The sequence below is a fragment of the Agelaius phoeniceus genome, chromosome 3 (genome assembly GCF_051311805.1).
Source record: "Agelaius phoeniceus isolate bAgePho1 chromosome 3, bAgePho1.hap1, whole genome shotgun sequence".
In the NCBI taxonomy this organism is placed as follows: domain Eukaryota; kingdom Metazoa; phylum Chordata; class Aves; order Passeriformes; family Icteridae; genus Agelaius; species Agelaius phoeniceus.
Window position 1 is genome coordinate 100,805,945 of NC_135267.1, and position 12,575 is coordinate 100,818,519.

At 42.5% G+C, this 12,575-nt stretch overlaps 1 protein-coding gene across 2 annotated transcripts in view; it reads left to right on the top strand.

The window, feature by feature from the left end:
- The window catches only part of SPRED2 (sprouty related EVH1 domain containing 2), a 59,337-nt gene that overhangs the window by 14,825 nt on the left and 31,937 nt on the right, over positions 1–12,575 (top strand). The window contains exon 1 of one of the 2 annotated variants that reach the window (XM_077175978.1): positions 10,123–10,302. The exons of the other annotated variant lie outside the window; for it this stretch is intronic. Coding sequence (XP_077032093.1) covers positions 10,286–10,302 — 17 coding nt within the window. The 5' untranslated portion in view covers positions 10,123–10,285. Of the gene's footprint in view, positions 1–10,122; positions 10,303–12,575 lie in introns of those variants that run through there. 2 annotated transcript variants of the gene reach the window in all.

Genomic DNA, 12,575 nt, shown 5'->3' on the forward strand with positions numbered 1-12,575 from the left:
TATATGCTTTGAAGAAAAGGACTTGAAGAGCTAGTCCGTGATTTCTGAAAGTATCTCTTGGGTATTGGCAGACAATGGAGCAAAACACTGTTGTATTTTGTTAGTTGGTTCTCTACTGATGATCTATCTCAATGGCAGGAGTCAAAGTTTGGTACTTTTGTGGAAGCATTGCACAGGGTTTTATGGTAGCTCATTCCTTCATCTGGAGCAAAGAAGGGGTGAAGTCAGGATATCGGGGTGTAATTTCAGAGTTGAAATTACTTTTCTGGGTAATATATCAGGGCGGAAAGCACAGGAAGTCTTGGTAAGCACTGTATATGGGCGCAGCTTCTTACCTCCACCTCAAGTACTTAATTAGCCAGAGACCATAAACTTTAGCAGTGTTTCTGATAGTGATTTCCTAGAAGCTGGTGCTTATGGGCTCTGTCTTTTATTTTTGTTATTATTATTATTCCAGTTTCTGCTTGTAACTGATGTGAGTTGTTTAATTACCAGTACCAGTACTTAACAGGAGGAAATACAAGGTGGTGTAGAACATTTGGTCCCATAAAACCCTGGTAGATGAGCACACATGGGGCAGACAAACCCAGAAGGTAGCAAAGGTAAAAACTGGTCTATTGAATTTGCAGCAGTTCAGCAGCATTTGAATGTAAGTAATCGTGTGGAAAGGAAATGTGAATTGGCAAAAGGTGGGTACTCACTGATGACCATACTGTTACAGGCAGTCACTGTTCTTCTTAATACCAAAGCAGAAGGTATGTGGCTTGGTGTAGTGTGTGTCAGACAAAGAGCAACTGCTTCATATTCGATCCAGTATAGAGGTACTTAGAAATTTGTGTGCAATAACCGTACAAATAACATCTGCATCATTATTGCAGTTGTGGTAGAGGTCAAAGCCAAGTGGAAAGCAGGACTGATGGTGTTGCACTTGCATTTTCCTAACGTAGATAATTTTCCCCCTGCTAGTTAACTAACATCCACTAACTAACATGGAAATTTAATTGTTTTTCCTAAACAGTGAATGCCCTAGTTCAAAGGGATGACTTTCAGTGGACAAAAATAACTCAGCTATAAATGGTACTGAAGAGTGAAGTGATGAGGATATATTAGGAGTATAAATATTTAAACCTTTTTTTCAGGTTAAGTTGGACTTATTTTCTGCATTGATAGCTTTCTGTGCTCTGGGAATTCTGCAGAAAGATTTGAATTCTGCTCTTAGGTTGGCATTGAGTACATGTGCATGGCATTGGTTGCAGTGGGAATTATCTAGATTTCTTGCAGGCTTTTGCAAGAAAAAGGTGGAGAAGTTGTTTCAAAACGATCCTGAGTGAAGACAAATTGATGTGGGGGTCCTGTCTCCTACTCTTCCCACCTCCTTTAACAGCAGAAGACCCTATGGCAGTGCTGTGCCTCAGCCTGACTCACTTAAGGAGAATAAGTTATATATCATAGAAGAGAAGTCTGAGGGCTCCTTGTGATGCTACCATGAGTGAACACAAGATGTTTCTGAGACAGAAGCAAAGTTTGGTGCCTCCAGACAAAGTGATGGGTCTGTTCAGTTTTGGTGACTTGCGACAGTCTGAAAATAGTTGTGCCACCAGGTTGCTGCAGAAGTGGTGGCTGGCCCCAGCACATCCCAGCTGCGTCCTTGTCTTCACAGCAGTGATGGTTTTATTTTCATTTGAACACAAACTTAAGGCAGGAGAGTCCAGAACAGCTTTTCTGTTTGTGGCAAAGCCCTTCGTTTCCAACAAGTACTACCTTAATATTGTTACAGTAAATATACCAAAATACATATCTGGAGGGAAGGCCTAGCCCTGTGGCTGTGGGGGAAATGCATCAAAATAACTTGATTTATTGGTGTCAGCTATAGAGTATTGTCTGTGCATCAATTCATAATGGCTTTAGATGAGGTGAAAACTGAACAACAGTGTTGGTTAGGGAAACAGCAGATCTGTAATGTGCAGGATGGCCTCCCCATCTGACAGCTCTGGGGACCTGGATGAGGAAACTCGCTGCAGCTGCTTTTGTATAGAGAATAGTATGACCTGCAGATGGAGGCTTTTGCTGGTATCTTAAGCTTCAGAAAAACAAATATTCCCTCAAAATAACATAAAAAAATAACCTTCCACTTCTTCCTGTTTTTATAGTTCACTTGTTTCCTCAGTGTCATGGTTTTGTCTCCAGTACTGTAGATTGCTAATCTTCAGAGGATCACGACCTTCATAGAAGTGTTTCCTGTACATGTTTATCTGTCTTTTTAACAAATTAGTATCTGTTTGTTCTCCTCTGATTTTTCCTGCAAATAATGGGAAACTCTCCCCTCAGTAATAAGGCTTTTTGCTAGAAAAAATACCTGGATGAATCACTGCCAAGAGTTAAAGTACCTCTTTTATGACTTCATTGATGGCAACCTTTGGGACATCTGCAAGTAGCACCAAATTCCAGAGGTCACTGTCATTGTGTTAGTTTTGGCAAAGCATTGTTTCAGCTAAACTTCATTTACTTGGTTGTGAATGCATCTGGAGGACTCCTATCTGAGTGTTAGCTGGAATTCCAGAAGAGGAATGCTGCTACATCCTAGGCTTTCTCTTGAGACAGCCACAGATTTCCACTTAATCCTTTAGCAAGGTGAGCGTTGGCCACTAGTCAACTGTTTTCCACATCCAGATGTTGCATTGCCTTGTTATAATGGGATGGAAACAATCTTTTCAGCTGCTACACTAATAACTTTTCTTACTTCTAGCTAATTTCAACACTAAGTACATGCATTAAATGTGTAAATATATTCCTCCTATATTCCTCGTGCATGTGTGCATGTGTTGGATGGGGACTTAACTCCCAAGTCCTCGCTGGACTCATTGCAGCCCAAGCACATCTGGACAGGGTGAAGACAGGAGAAATGTAATTTCTCCCCTCTGAAAATTGATGGTATGCGTCATCCATGCATTTCCAAGGGAGAGCACTGGATTTGGATGAGTAACCCACTTTCCCCCTCAGCTTTCTATTTCAAAAGGAGTTGTCATCATCTGACTCCGTCACTGAATCTGCTGGAGCTGGGCCTGTAGGTCAGAGCTCATTCTGGCACAGCCTGGGGTTTCCATGGCAGAATGCACTGGGCTGTGTTCATATGCACAGCATCTTCTCAGCATTGGCCTAGTGGCTCCCAGGGCTGTCCCTGCACTACCTGCAACCCTTATTGTCCCTGCAACCCATGCTGGAGGAAGCACAGGTTGGGCAGCAGCCTTCTCATGGTGCTAACATTAATAAAAAGGCATCCCTGGACAAAGGAGCAACTTGTGGGCCTTTGCACCACCTTGCAGATTAATGATGAAAATATCTCTTTATCACACTCGGAGAGGCATGGGGGAGTTTTCTTTGATTTGGGTTTGGGGTTTTTTTCAAACGTCTTGTCAACTTGTGATTTCCCATCATGGTGCAAACTGTTTAGCAAAGTTTGTACTCATCTTGCTTTTGGGCAGTGGTCTTCTCCCTTAGGAGGCCAGAAAGTCATTGCTGTTTTCTCAGAATAATAATTTCTAGTGGAAAAGAAGGCCATGCAGGGCAGTCTTGACACATCACTCTTCTGCCGACTTCTCTGGGAGCCAAAACATCACAGTGGAGTGCTAGGCATAGAGCTGCCTCCTTTTGCACAAATACAGAGGAGACCCATCTTCAGACCAAGGCTATTCCTTGCTATAATTTCTTTTGCTCCAAGATATTACTGGACATCATAGCAGAGGCAGATAAGTCCTAAAGTCAGACTTATAACTGGATGAAACTGCCTTAAGGAAAAACCCCAAGTTTGTAGGTGGGGCATAAAAGGGTAAGCGTGCACCTTTGTCCTTGGAATTAAAACCCTGGTTAAATCTGAGTTTAAGGGGAGGGGGAAAAAAATTAAGCCATTTTGGATTGAGATAAACACTTGTGGTTTCATTATCATCTGCTGAACATGGGTAGAGTGGTTGTTAAATGGCTTGAGAGAGAGAAAAACCATTGTGAAGTTAAGAAAAAAAATCAGGGTATATCTTCTTCCTCCCTTGTAGATACTTCAGTCATTTATTGAAAATGGACAGTATATGGTATAGATGGGGCTTTCCCAAACATAAAAGATAGATGCTTTCTTCCCACAGATCTTCTGCAAGGAGATAATGTTGCTTCTCTTTAGATTTCATTTTTTGATGCCTTTAAACAGTGTTGTGGTCATTTCAATTAATAGACTTGCATAAGCTGTTAGCAGGTTTTTTTGGTCTGATGTTGTGGTATTCCCCAATGAATCCAGAAGATTTGAGATGGCATCTCCCAGCTAGTAGTGAGTGTACCAAAAACCCTGATGGGTACAGGATGAGAAGCTACTAAAAGGAAAGACCATGGGAGTCTTTGATCTCTTCCATATATATCAGGGGACTCCAGCTGTCCCTATACTGAACCTTTTCAGAAGGAATTGGTGTGAGAACATGAACATGCAGTGTGTTGAACAACTCATCCTTACCTGCCAGAATGAGAAAATAGGAATGACCCCAAGATGATTCCCCTGACTGATTTCTCTGCTGTGTGCAAGCAAAATCCCTCTTGCCAGGGACAATTCAGTGGGCACTTGGCACCACCATATCTTTCAGCATTTAAAAGATTCTGCCTGTTAAAGCAGAGCACAGGAAATGCAAACCATTAAGCGCATGTGACAGTGTTGTGACCAGGTGAAGGACAGCGGTAGGGAGAGGGGCACAGGCACGCAACTGCCAGCATCTCGAGGAAATGCCTGTTTGTTTGTCCTTTTTCCAAAGCCCTTCGGCTGTGCAAGGGAAGTGACAGCAGAGATGTAAACAGGAAAGCTGGCTGCAGGGAGAACAAAGTAGGGGTTAGGACATGCATGCAGTTGGCCAGAGGAAACCAAAACTACTGGTGAGAAATCCCTGCCTGCTATAGGACTTAAATAATAAAATCCGTAAGCTAAGAAATAGAATCATAGAACCATAGAATGGTTAGGGTTGAAAGAGACCTTAAAACTCGTCTTGCTTCAAAGAGCCTGCAGGGGCATCTCCCACCACACCAGGTTGCTCAAAGCCCCATCCAACCTGACCTTGAACACTTCAGGAATGGGGCATCCACAGCTTCTCTGGGCAGCCTGTGCCAGTGCCTCACCACCCTCTGAATAAAGAATTTATTTTTAATATTTAACCTAAACTTGCCTTCTTTCATCTTAAAGCCATTCCCCCTTGTCCTACCACTGCATGCCCTTATGAAAATAGTTAATGCTGGACGTCCTGATCCAAGGCAGACCTGGTGATACTTGCAGTACCCTTTACAGGAGGGAAAGCCTGCCTTGTATTTTTACTGCGTTCTGAAGGAGGCAGAATATGAGGATAACTCATAAATGAGCAATAAAATAATTACCACACTACTAAAAATGAAAGTGGAATCGTAAGCATTAACCATCTTCCTCTAAGTCTATAAAACAGCAGCTTGTTCCCAGGAGCACTGAAAAGAAGAGGTGGACAAGGTACATTTTAAGGGCAAGATAATGTTTTACTAACACTGACAGACAAGCAGAGTGATCTTGAAAACTTAAGCTAGTTATCCAGTCAGTCCCTGGCAAAACAGGGAGCAGGCTGACAGGAAGCACAGTCAACATCAGATTGGAGAGTGTGAAGCTGGAGCTGGTCAGCACAGTTTTACCAGAGTTTTCAGTGATTTGGGAATGTAGGTGGATAAAGGTTATCATATCCTGGTGTCTGCCTCTTGGTCTGCAGGTGGTTTTACCATTGAATATTGAGTTGTGGTGTGGGGCATTCCAGGAGATAGTGCCAGCCCTCTGAGAGCAGTAAAGATCATTTGAAATCTAGAGGGAAGAAATTGGAGAAGACACGAAATTACATATCTGGTTTAGGATGTGCATAATTAACCTGAAAATACTCGCATGGTAAAAAAAGTTTATCCTAAAAAGGAAAGCACAGATGCAGTGGTTAAAAGACTCACACCTAAGTACCTCTACTTTGAGCTAAGTATTAAAGTGCAAAATAAAAAGGGAGGAGCGAGGCCTTAGTTTTTCAGTAGCTTGTTTTTTAAACCAGTTTCCTATCGAGAAAATGAAAGTTTGCAGTGTGCCCTGTGATGACTGAGGCCATGTCACACAAGTAAGGCAAAGTACAGGGTTAGATTTCCTGGAGTACATTACAGCTGTTTGTCCAGCTATCAATTAGGAGCTGTGGAGGAAAGGTTTAATAAGAAGAAAAGCACATGAGGCTTTTCCAGCGTGGAGGAGCTCGGTGCATGTCGTTTGTGTAACCTCTTTTCTGGTCATGGATGTTTATGTGGAGTCGTGTAAGATGCTCTTGGCACTTTCCTTTGATCTGTCTGCAGGAAAATGAAGTCCATATGGCCTCCACCCAGATCCTGGCTGGAAATACCCATCTATGCTGGGGTCATTTTTTTGTTGTCATACATATGTACAAAGGTCCATTCATCTATGAGAATGACATTCAAAATAGGGAAAACATGGTAATGATATGTAGGGAGGAGCATTTCATTCATTACAGTGCTCCTGTAATGTTCAGCAGCCTAAAACGCATCATAAAATGTCAGAAGTCCTTCCTAAGGATCTCCTTTTGTGCTCTTTTTCCTATTTTTGCCATACTTCCTGCTTTTCTTTACAACACAGTTTAATGATCCCGATATTTAGGACAGCTTTGTGGACAACAGGGACAGCATAAGTGCAATGGGTGTCTCTCAAGTGCTGGGCATAAAACTACACTCTACACTGACCATGTATGAAGTCTTTTGTTAGGGCTTGTTGTTTGTTTGGAGGGCATTTGAATATTTGGGGGTTTTTTTGTTTGTTCTATTTTGGGTTTTGTTAGTTTCTTTAATTTAAACAAAGTTGGTGAAAAGTCACCTTCTTTACCTCTTACAAGGCACAGCAAGCAGTGTTCAGGCAATATTGCTGTGGTTAATCTTGAATACTACACTTAAGGTAGGTAGCCTGGTGTTCCCAGAGGGTAAGGCATGACAAGTTTCAGTATTCCCAAAATGGACCTGGCCCTGCAGATACTCAGACACCTCACCCTGCACTGGAATTGTGTGCTGAGGCATCTTTGTGCCCAGTTCACAACTGCCAGGGCCTGGTCCCAGGTGCTCTGTTAACGTTTTGCTGCAGAAGTTGAGCCCATTGACATGACTGCTGTTAACAAGGTGACTGAATTTCATTCTCTTCACCACAAGTAGCTACAGTGAAAATGGGCTCCTCTTGCTCCAGCCACTGTCTCTGCTCTTTGAACTGTGCTTGCAGTTGGCTGGCAGGCAGCAAAAGACACATCCACCACCTTGCTGGCTCTCCAGGTGCAGTGTTTACTTTAAATTTATAACAGCAGAACCCTGTAGCAGCATGAATTTTGCTGGGAAATGGGGAAGGATGTTCATGTGTTGGCACAGCCACTCACTGGTCCACGCTAGGAATTGCAAGAAAGCTTTGGAGGATGTTTCACTGTAGCACTGAGCTAGTAGGGTTGGGTGTGCAATCTCCTGGACTGGACAATATTTAAGGGAAAAAATAATAATTATTTGAATTATAATTTTTTTAAAAGGGCAGCAGCATTGCCAGTCTTGGAGCTGAGGTTTGTTAGCTTAACCTAAAGGTTAATGAACATGTGCAAAGGTGAGAACCCAACCAGTGAGTGATTCAGTTGATGCTGATCCAGTGACTTGATATCTACTTCCGTTTGGAGAAAACCCTTGGGAGCAGGGCTTGAAGCCAGCTGAATGAGTTGGTGGCTCTTCTTGACTGATGCAGCAGCTTCTGGATGTACACAAGAGGCGAGGGCATTATTTCCATCCCTATCAATTCAGCATGCTGTAACTTTTGTAAAAGAGAGCTTTTTTCTCTCTTGCATTTTCACATGCAGTGTTTGTCCCCACCTGCTCCTGACCCTGGACAGAGCAGCAGCTTTGCAGAGATTACCCAGGTGGTGGTTCAACCCAGCCCCATCAGCTGAGACCTGCCCCACAGCAGCTGTGAGATTGTGGTACCTGTACAGCGTGGTGGTTTTTCTATGTAATTTGTCATACTGGAACTGTTTGTTGATGTTGCTCATCTGTAAGAACCTTCTGATGGTCCCAAGTTGCTCTGTGTGCTGACCCTTCCGTTTTTAGGAGGACCGGGGGCAAGATGGCCTGCAGACCAGTAGGAAGGCAAGAAAACAGGAAAGCTTGGGGAGATGTAACTGTTCAGGATGTTGTTTAAAAAACATGATTACAACACAGCTTATTCAAGAATAGTTTTGTCTTACACAGGGAGGCTAATTTCATCTTCCCTCATCCCTTGGGAGAAAAGCTTTAGAAACTGGACTGGGCAGCAAAAAGTGCCAGGCAGCTTTCTTGAATTTTTCTGGCTGATGTTGCTTTGGACTAGTGTGCTGAGTTCTTGCTGGAGACAGATGAGGATTGAGCTGATGGGTGCTGCATTAAGCATTTGAAGGTAAAAGCAGTGTTGCTGCAGAGCTTGAAGAGGAAAGTGAGATGGCAGATTCTGGCACATCTGTATAGGATGAGATGTGGACTGGGGATGTGCAATTAAGATCTAAAAAAAAGCCCCATCTATTATTTTTAATTACTTGCATAGCATGATACTGTGACTAATGAGTTAACCCATTGGTTGCAAATGCACTTCTACTAAGACAGACTATTCTCTGGCCATTAAACTAAAAGATCTTTTTAAGTTGTATATTGAAATTCAGTAAATGCAGCTGTCTGTTGATACCACTGTAACAAACTTCACATGCTGTTTGTTGTCTTCATCACAACTTTGGACTGTAGCTTGATTCCATTGTCATGACAAAATCCAGCCAAGCTGCAAATAGGTGGCTGCTGCTGCACCTGCACATGCGCTCACTGGGTGCTGGAGAGAGGCAGTGAACAAATGTCATAATGTCATAGAATCAAAATGGTTTGGATGGGAAGAGACCTTTAAAAGCCATCCAGTCCAACCCCCTCTGATGTCCCAGCATCCTTCATGTGGCCTGGCGTCTGCTCACTGAAGATGGGTTCAAACCTCTTTGGTCCTTAGCTCGACATTTCCATGGTCCACACATGAAGTTTTCAGGAGTACCTGAGATTTTAGGTTGTCAGTTTCTGTAAAATGGAGATGCAGCTTTCCTCTGAAGGATGATTCAGGCAGCATTACCTCGGTCACCATTCTCCACCTTGGGCAAAAAGGGATTTTTTGTCCTAAATCAGGGTTAAAACCATTTGGATTTAAGGCAGACAGAAGCAGCTGATCCTGGAAACAGTTAGCTTTCTTCTCCCCTCCTGCCTAATCATCAGCACAGATTAGTTCAGAAACTGGGCAGGTATTTTTAGAAGCTGCTTGCAGAGCTGTAGTGTCACAATTTTTATTCTTGTTATCAATGCTGAGGCATTTCTTGAGCAACATTTCTGCTTTAATGAGAGGGCGTTAGAGATCATCATAGAACTTGTGAAGGCATACATGACACCCTGGCTAAGCGAGAGGCTCCAGCAGTTGTGAAGGTTCCTGAGCAGCAAGGGAGTGTTTGAGGCACAGTGTCCAAAACAAAGCTCGAGTGCAGGGATGCTGCTGTTGGCACTAAAATTATGTGGGCTGCCAGGAGAGATGGGGTGTATGAGGATCTGTAGGTGATAATTAGAGATACCAACTCGTTGCCCACTGGAAATATTTAAAACCCCATTAAAAGTTGTGATGGAGGCAGACATATTGGAAGGCGGAGTGCTTCCTTCAAGCCTTCTGAGTTGTTTGGACCCTTGGTCCCAGCGCTGTGTTGGCAGCTTTTGGGAATTAAGTGCTGACAGGCTACCAGAGGAAATGACACCTGCATTCAACTTTGGACCTGTTTGCAGCCCTGCGTGCATGGGTACTGTGCTGGGCAGCCTCTCAGCAGCACGTTTGCCCCGTCAGCTGTTGCTAAACACCCCCGTGATGACTTTATGGTAGTTGTATTGTAATTATTTTATTTTTTCCCAGCCTATAACCGGGGTGGGGAAACAAGGATCTTTGGTCGATGTTCTCTTCCGAGGCGGGAGGATATTGCGAATGAGTAATGGCCCGGCTGGGGCTGTAATGTGCAGAATACCTCTGGGATGACTCACCCGGCACAATGCAGCACATCCCTCTAGGAGACTGAATCACGAATGGGGGGAAGCCGCCTGCCTGCCCGGCAGCAGCCAGCTGGGACACGGGGTAACCGGAGCAGACAAGGGAGGCTGGTGGTGGCAATGGTGCTAAAACGGAGCAGTAAAGGTTTAAAATGCAGAGGAAATGGCATCCCCCAGCAGGTAAGTGTGCTCTGGCTGCGTATAATTCCATATTTTTTACTCCTGGGGTTCTTTTTCCTCTGCCTCCCCCCATGTGCCCCCACAGCCCTTCTGAATGTTGTCTAAATCAGCATATAATTTATCAGTGAGTGTGTATGAATTCTTCTGTGAAACACAGCCTTTCATTAATGGTCACGTATCAATTTTTTTTTTTTCAGAAATAATGGTTTAATATTCACGCTTTCTTTAAATACCAGTAGGAAAAATAGATGCTGCCTGGGAAGCTGCTTCCCTTGATGTCCCTCTTCATGGATATTTGATGCAGTAGGGGATTTATAAAAAAAGGTTGAAGGCAAAACCAATGTGCGTGCTGGTTTTGATATAGCCAAGAATGTCTTCTTTTCTTTTTTATGTTCATTTATCTGGCAAAAGATGAAAACCCTTTAGATTTAGACTGTAGTTATCCTGCTTACTCCCTCACCCCTCCTCTGCTACAGACCCGGCTGGAACTGAGTCACAGAATTATTTTATTTTTTTAATATTTGCAAAATATTATCTGCTCTTCATAGTTATAACATACGTGTCATTGAGGATGTTTACAGAGGAATAAATATAGTTGTAGTCTCTACTGATCAAAATGGAGGAGAGGGGGGGAAATTCAACTTCCTTTGAGTGAGTGATTTTTTTTCTTTTCTTTGTAAACTTTGAGTTTACAGGAATACTCTCTATATGTCGGCAGACATAATTTTTTATGGAATGCAGTTTCTGTGGTTGTCAGTTTTTTGGGTTTTTTTTGCTAAGTATTGCTGTTCATTAGCTCACATAGGATAGCAATAACAGACTTGTGGTCAGTTTATATTAGGAAAAAAAATAGGGTAGAACATGGTTGTGATTTTTTTGGTTTTTTTAGGTAGTGGAATCAATTCAGGATACAGATCTTGTGAATCTACCTATTTGGCTGGCTAAACTTTTATGTGATTTTTGCTTATCTTAAACATGGTATAAATCAAATACCATCTGTCATGCAACAACAATTTATTACTCATTACTGTAAATGATAGTGCTAATTAGCTTCCTTGTAATTTGTTAATGTTTTGTACTCTTGCACAAAAATAGGAGGACTTGAGGCTGCAACTCTTGCCTGTACTACAGATGAGGTGCAGGGCAAATTATTCAAATGTATTAATGCTGCCCTTTTTAACTTTTCAGGACATACTACTATGTGCACCTATAACCATTTATTGCAAAATCGACCCATTCAACAAATTTGAAGGAAGTTTTTTTTAAGAGATTTCATTGAATGGTTGGTCATTAAAAGTTCTGTCATTAGTATGCATGTCCCAGTGATGTCATGGCTGCTGCTTAGGGAAAAAAAAATCAAATATTGTTTTGGGTGTTTTTGTAACAACATTTGCTGTGACTTTTGATAGCTCTAACACAGTTTCAGCAATGTTACATAAATGCTTCAATGCTGACACAAGTCATAAGTTAATCTGCCCCAATGCCATTAAAATGTCATTTTAATTCAAAATTGTGTAATAAGCTGATTTCTGGGGAGAGACGTAGAGCTGCATCAGTATCTTTGCTTGCCTATCAGCATGCTTGTAAGCCAGCTTTTTTCCCTAAAAAGCTGCTTCCAGTTCATTTGAGGTTTTGCCCATGTGTATAGGACTTGGTGAGGATCACTGGGCAAGTCTGGCACAGGAAAGGATGTTATGCTGGCCAAAAAAAATGGATTTAGTCCATGCAGGACCACATAATATGTATACTTTTGGAAAAAAAAATTATATATATGTATAAAATGTGTGTATGTATTTCAGGAATGAATTTTCCTATACTTCCTGGAAGGATCTGAACTAATTACAGGATTATGAAATCCCATTTGAGCTAGTTAGGATAGAGCTGTTTCTCGTAAACTCAATAAAATCAGCCTTAAATGTTGAACAAACGTTTTGGTGAAAGGGTTCCTTTGTTCCTCACTGCCTCGGCATTTAAGGGAGATGTGGAGGCGGGCGGCTGGGTTGTTGCAGGTGTCTTGGTTTTTTGAGAAGTCCCTTTTCTTCTGGGGGGAAAAAAAAACCAAAACAACAACAGACCAAACAAAACTGCTATTAGTTTTTCCTATGGAGGATTTTTGGATGCGCCGCAGTGCTGGAAGCAAACCCAGGCTTGCTGAGCACTGGCTGTGGAGATCTGACCCCTCTTCATTTTGCCTTTGGGGCTGCTCTAGGCTCTACCAGCATCTCTAGAGCAAGGAATGTGGAGACTGAATTGTTTGTATTTACTCTGACTGT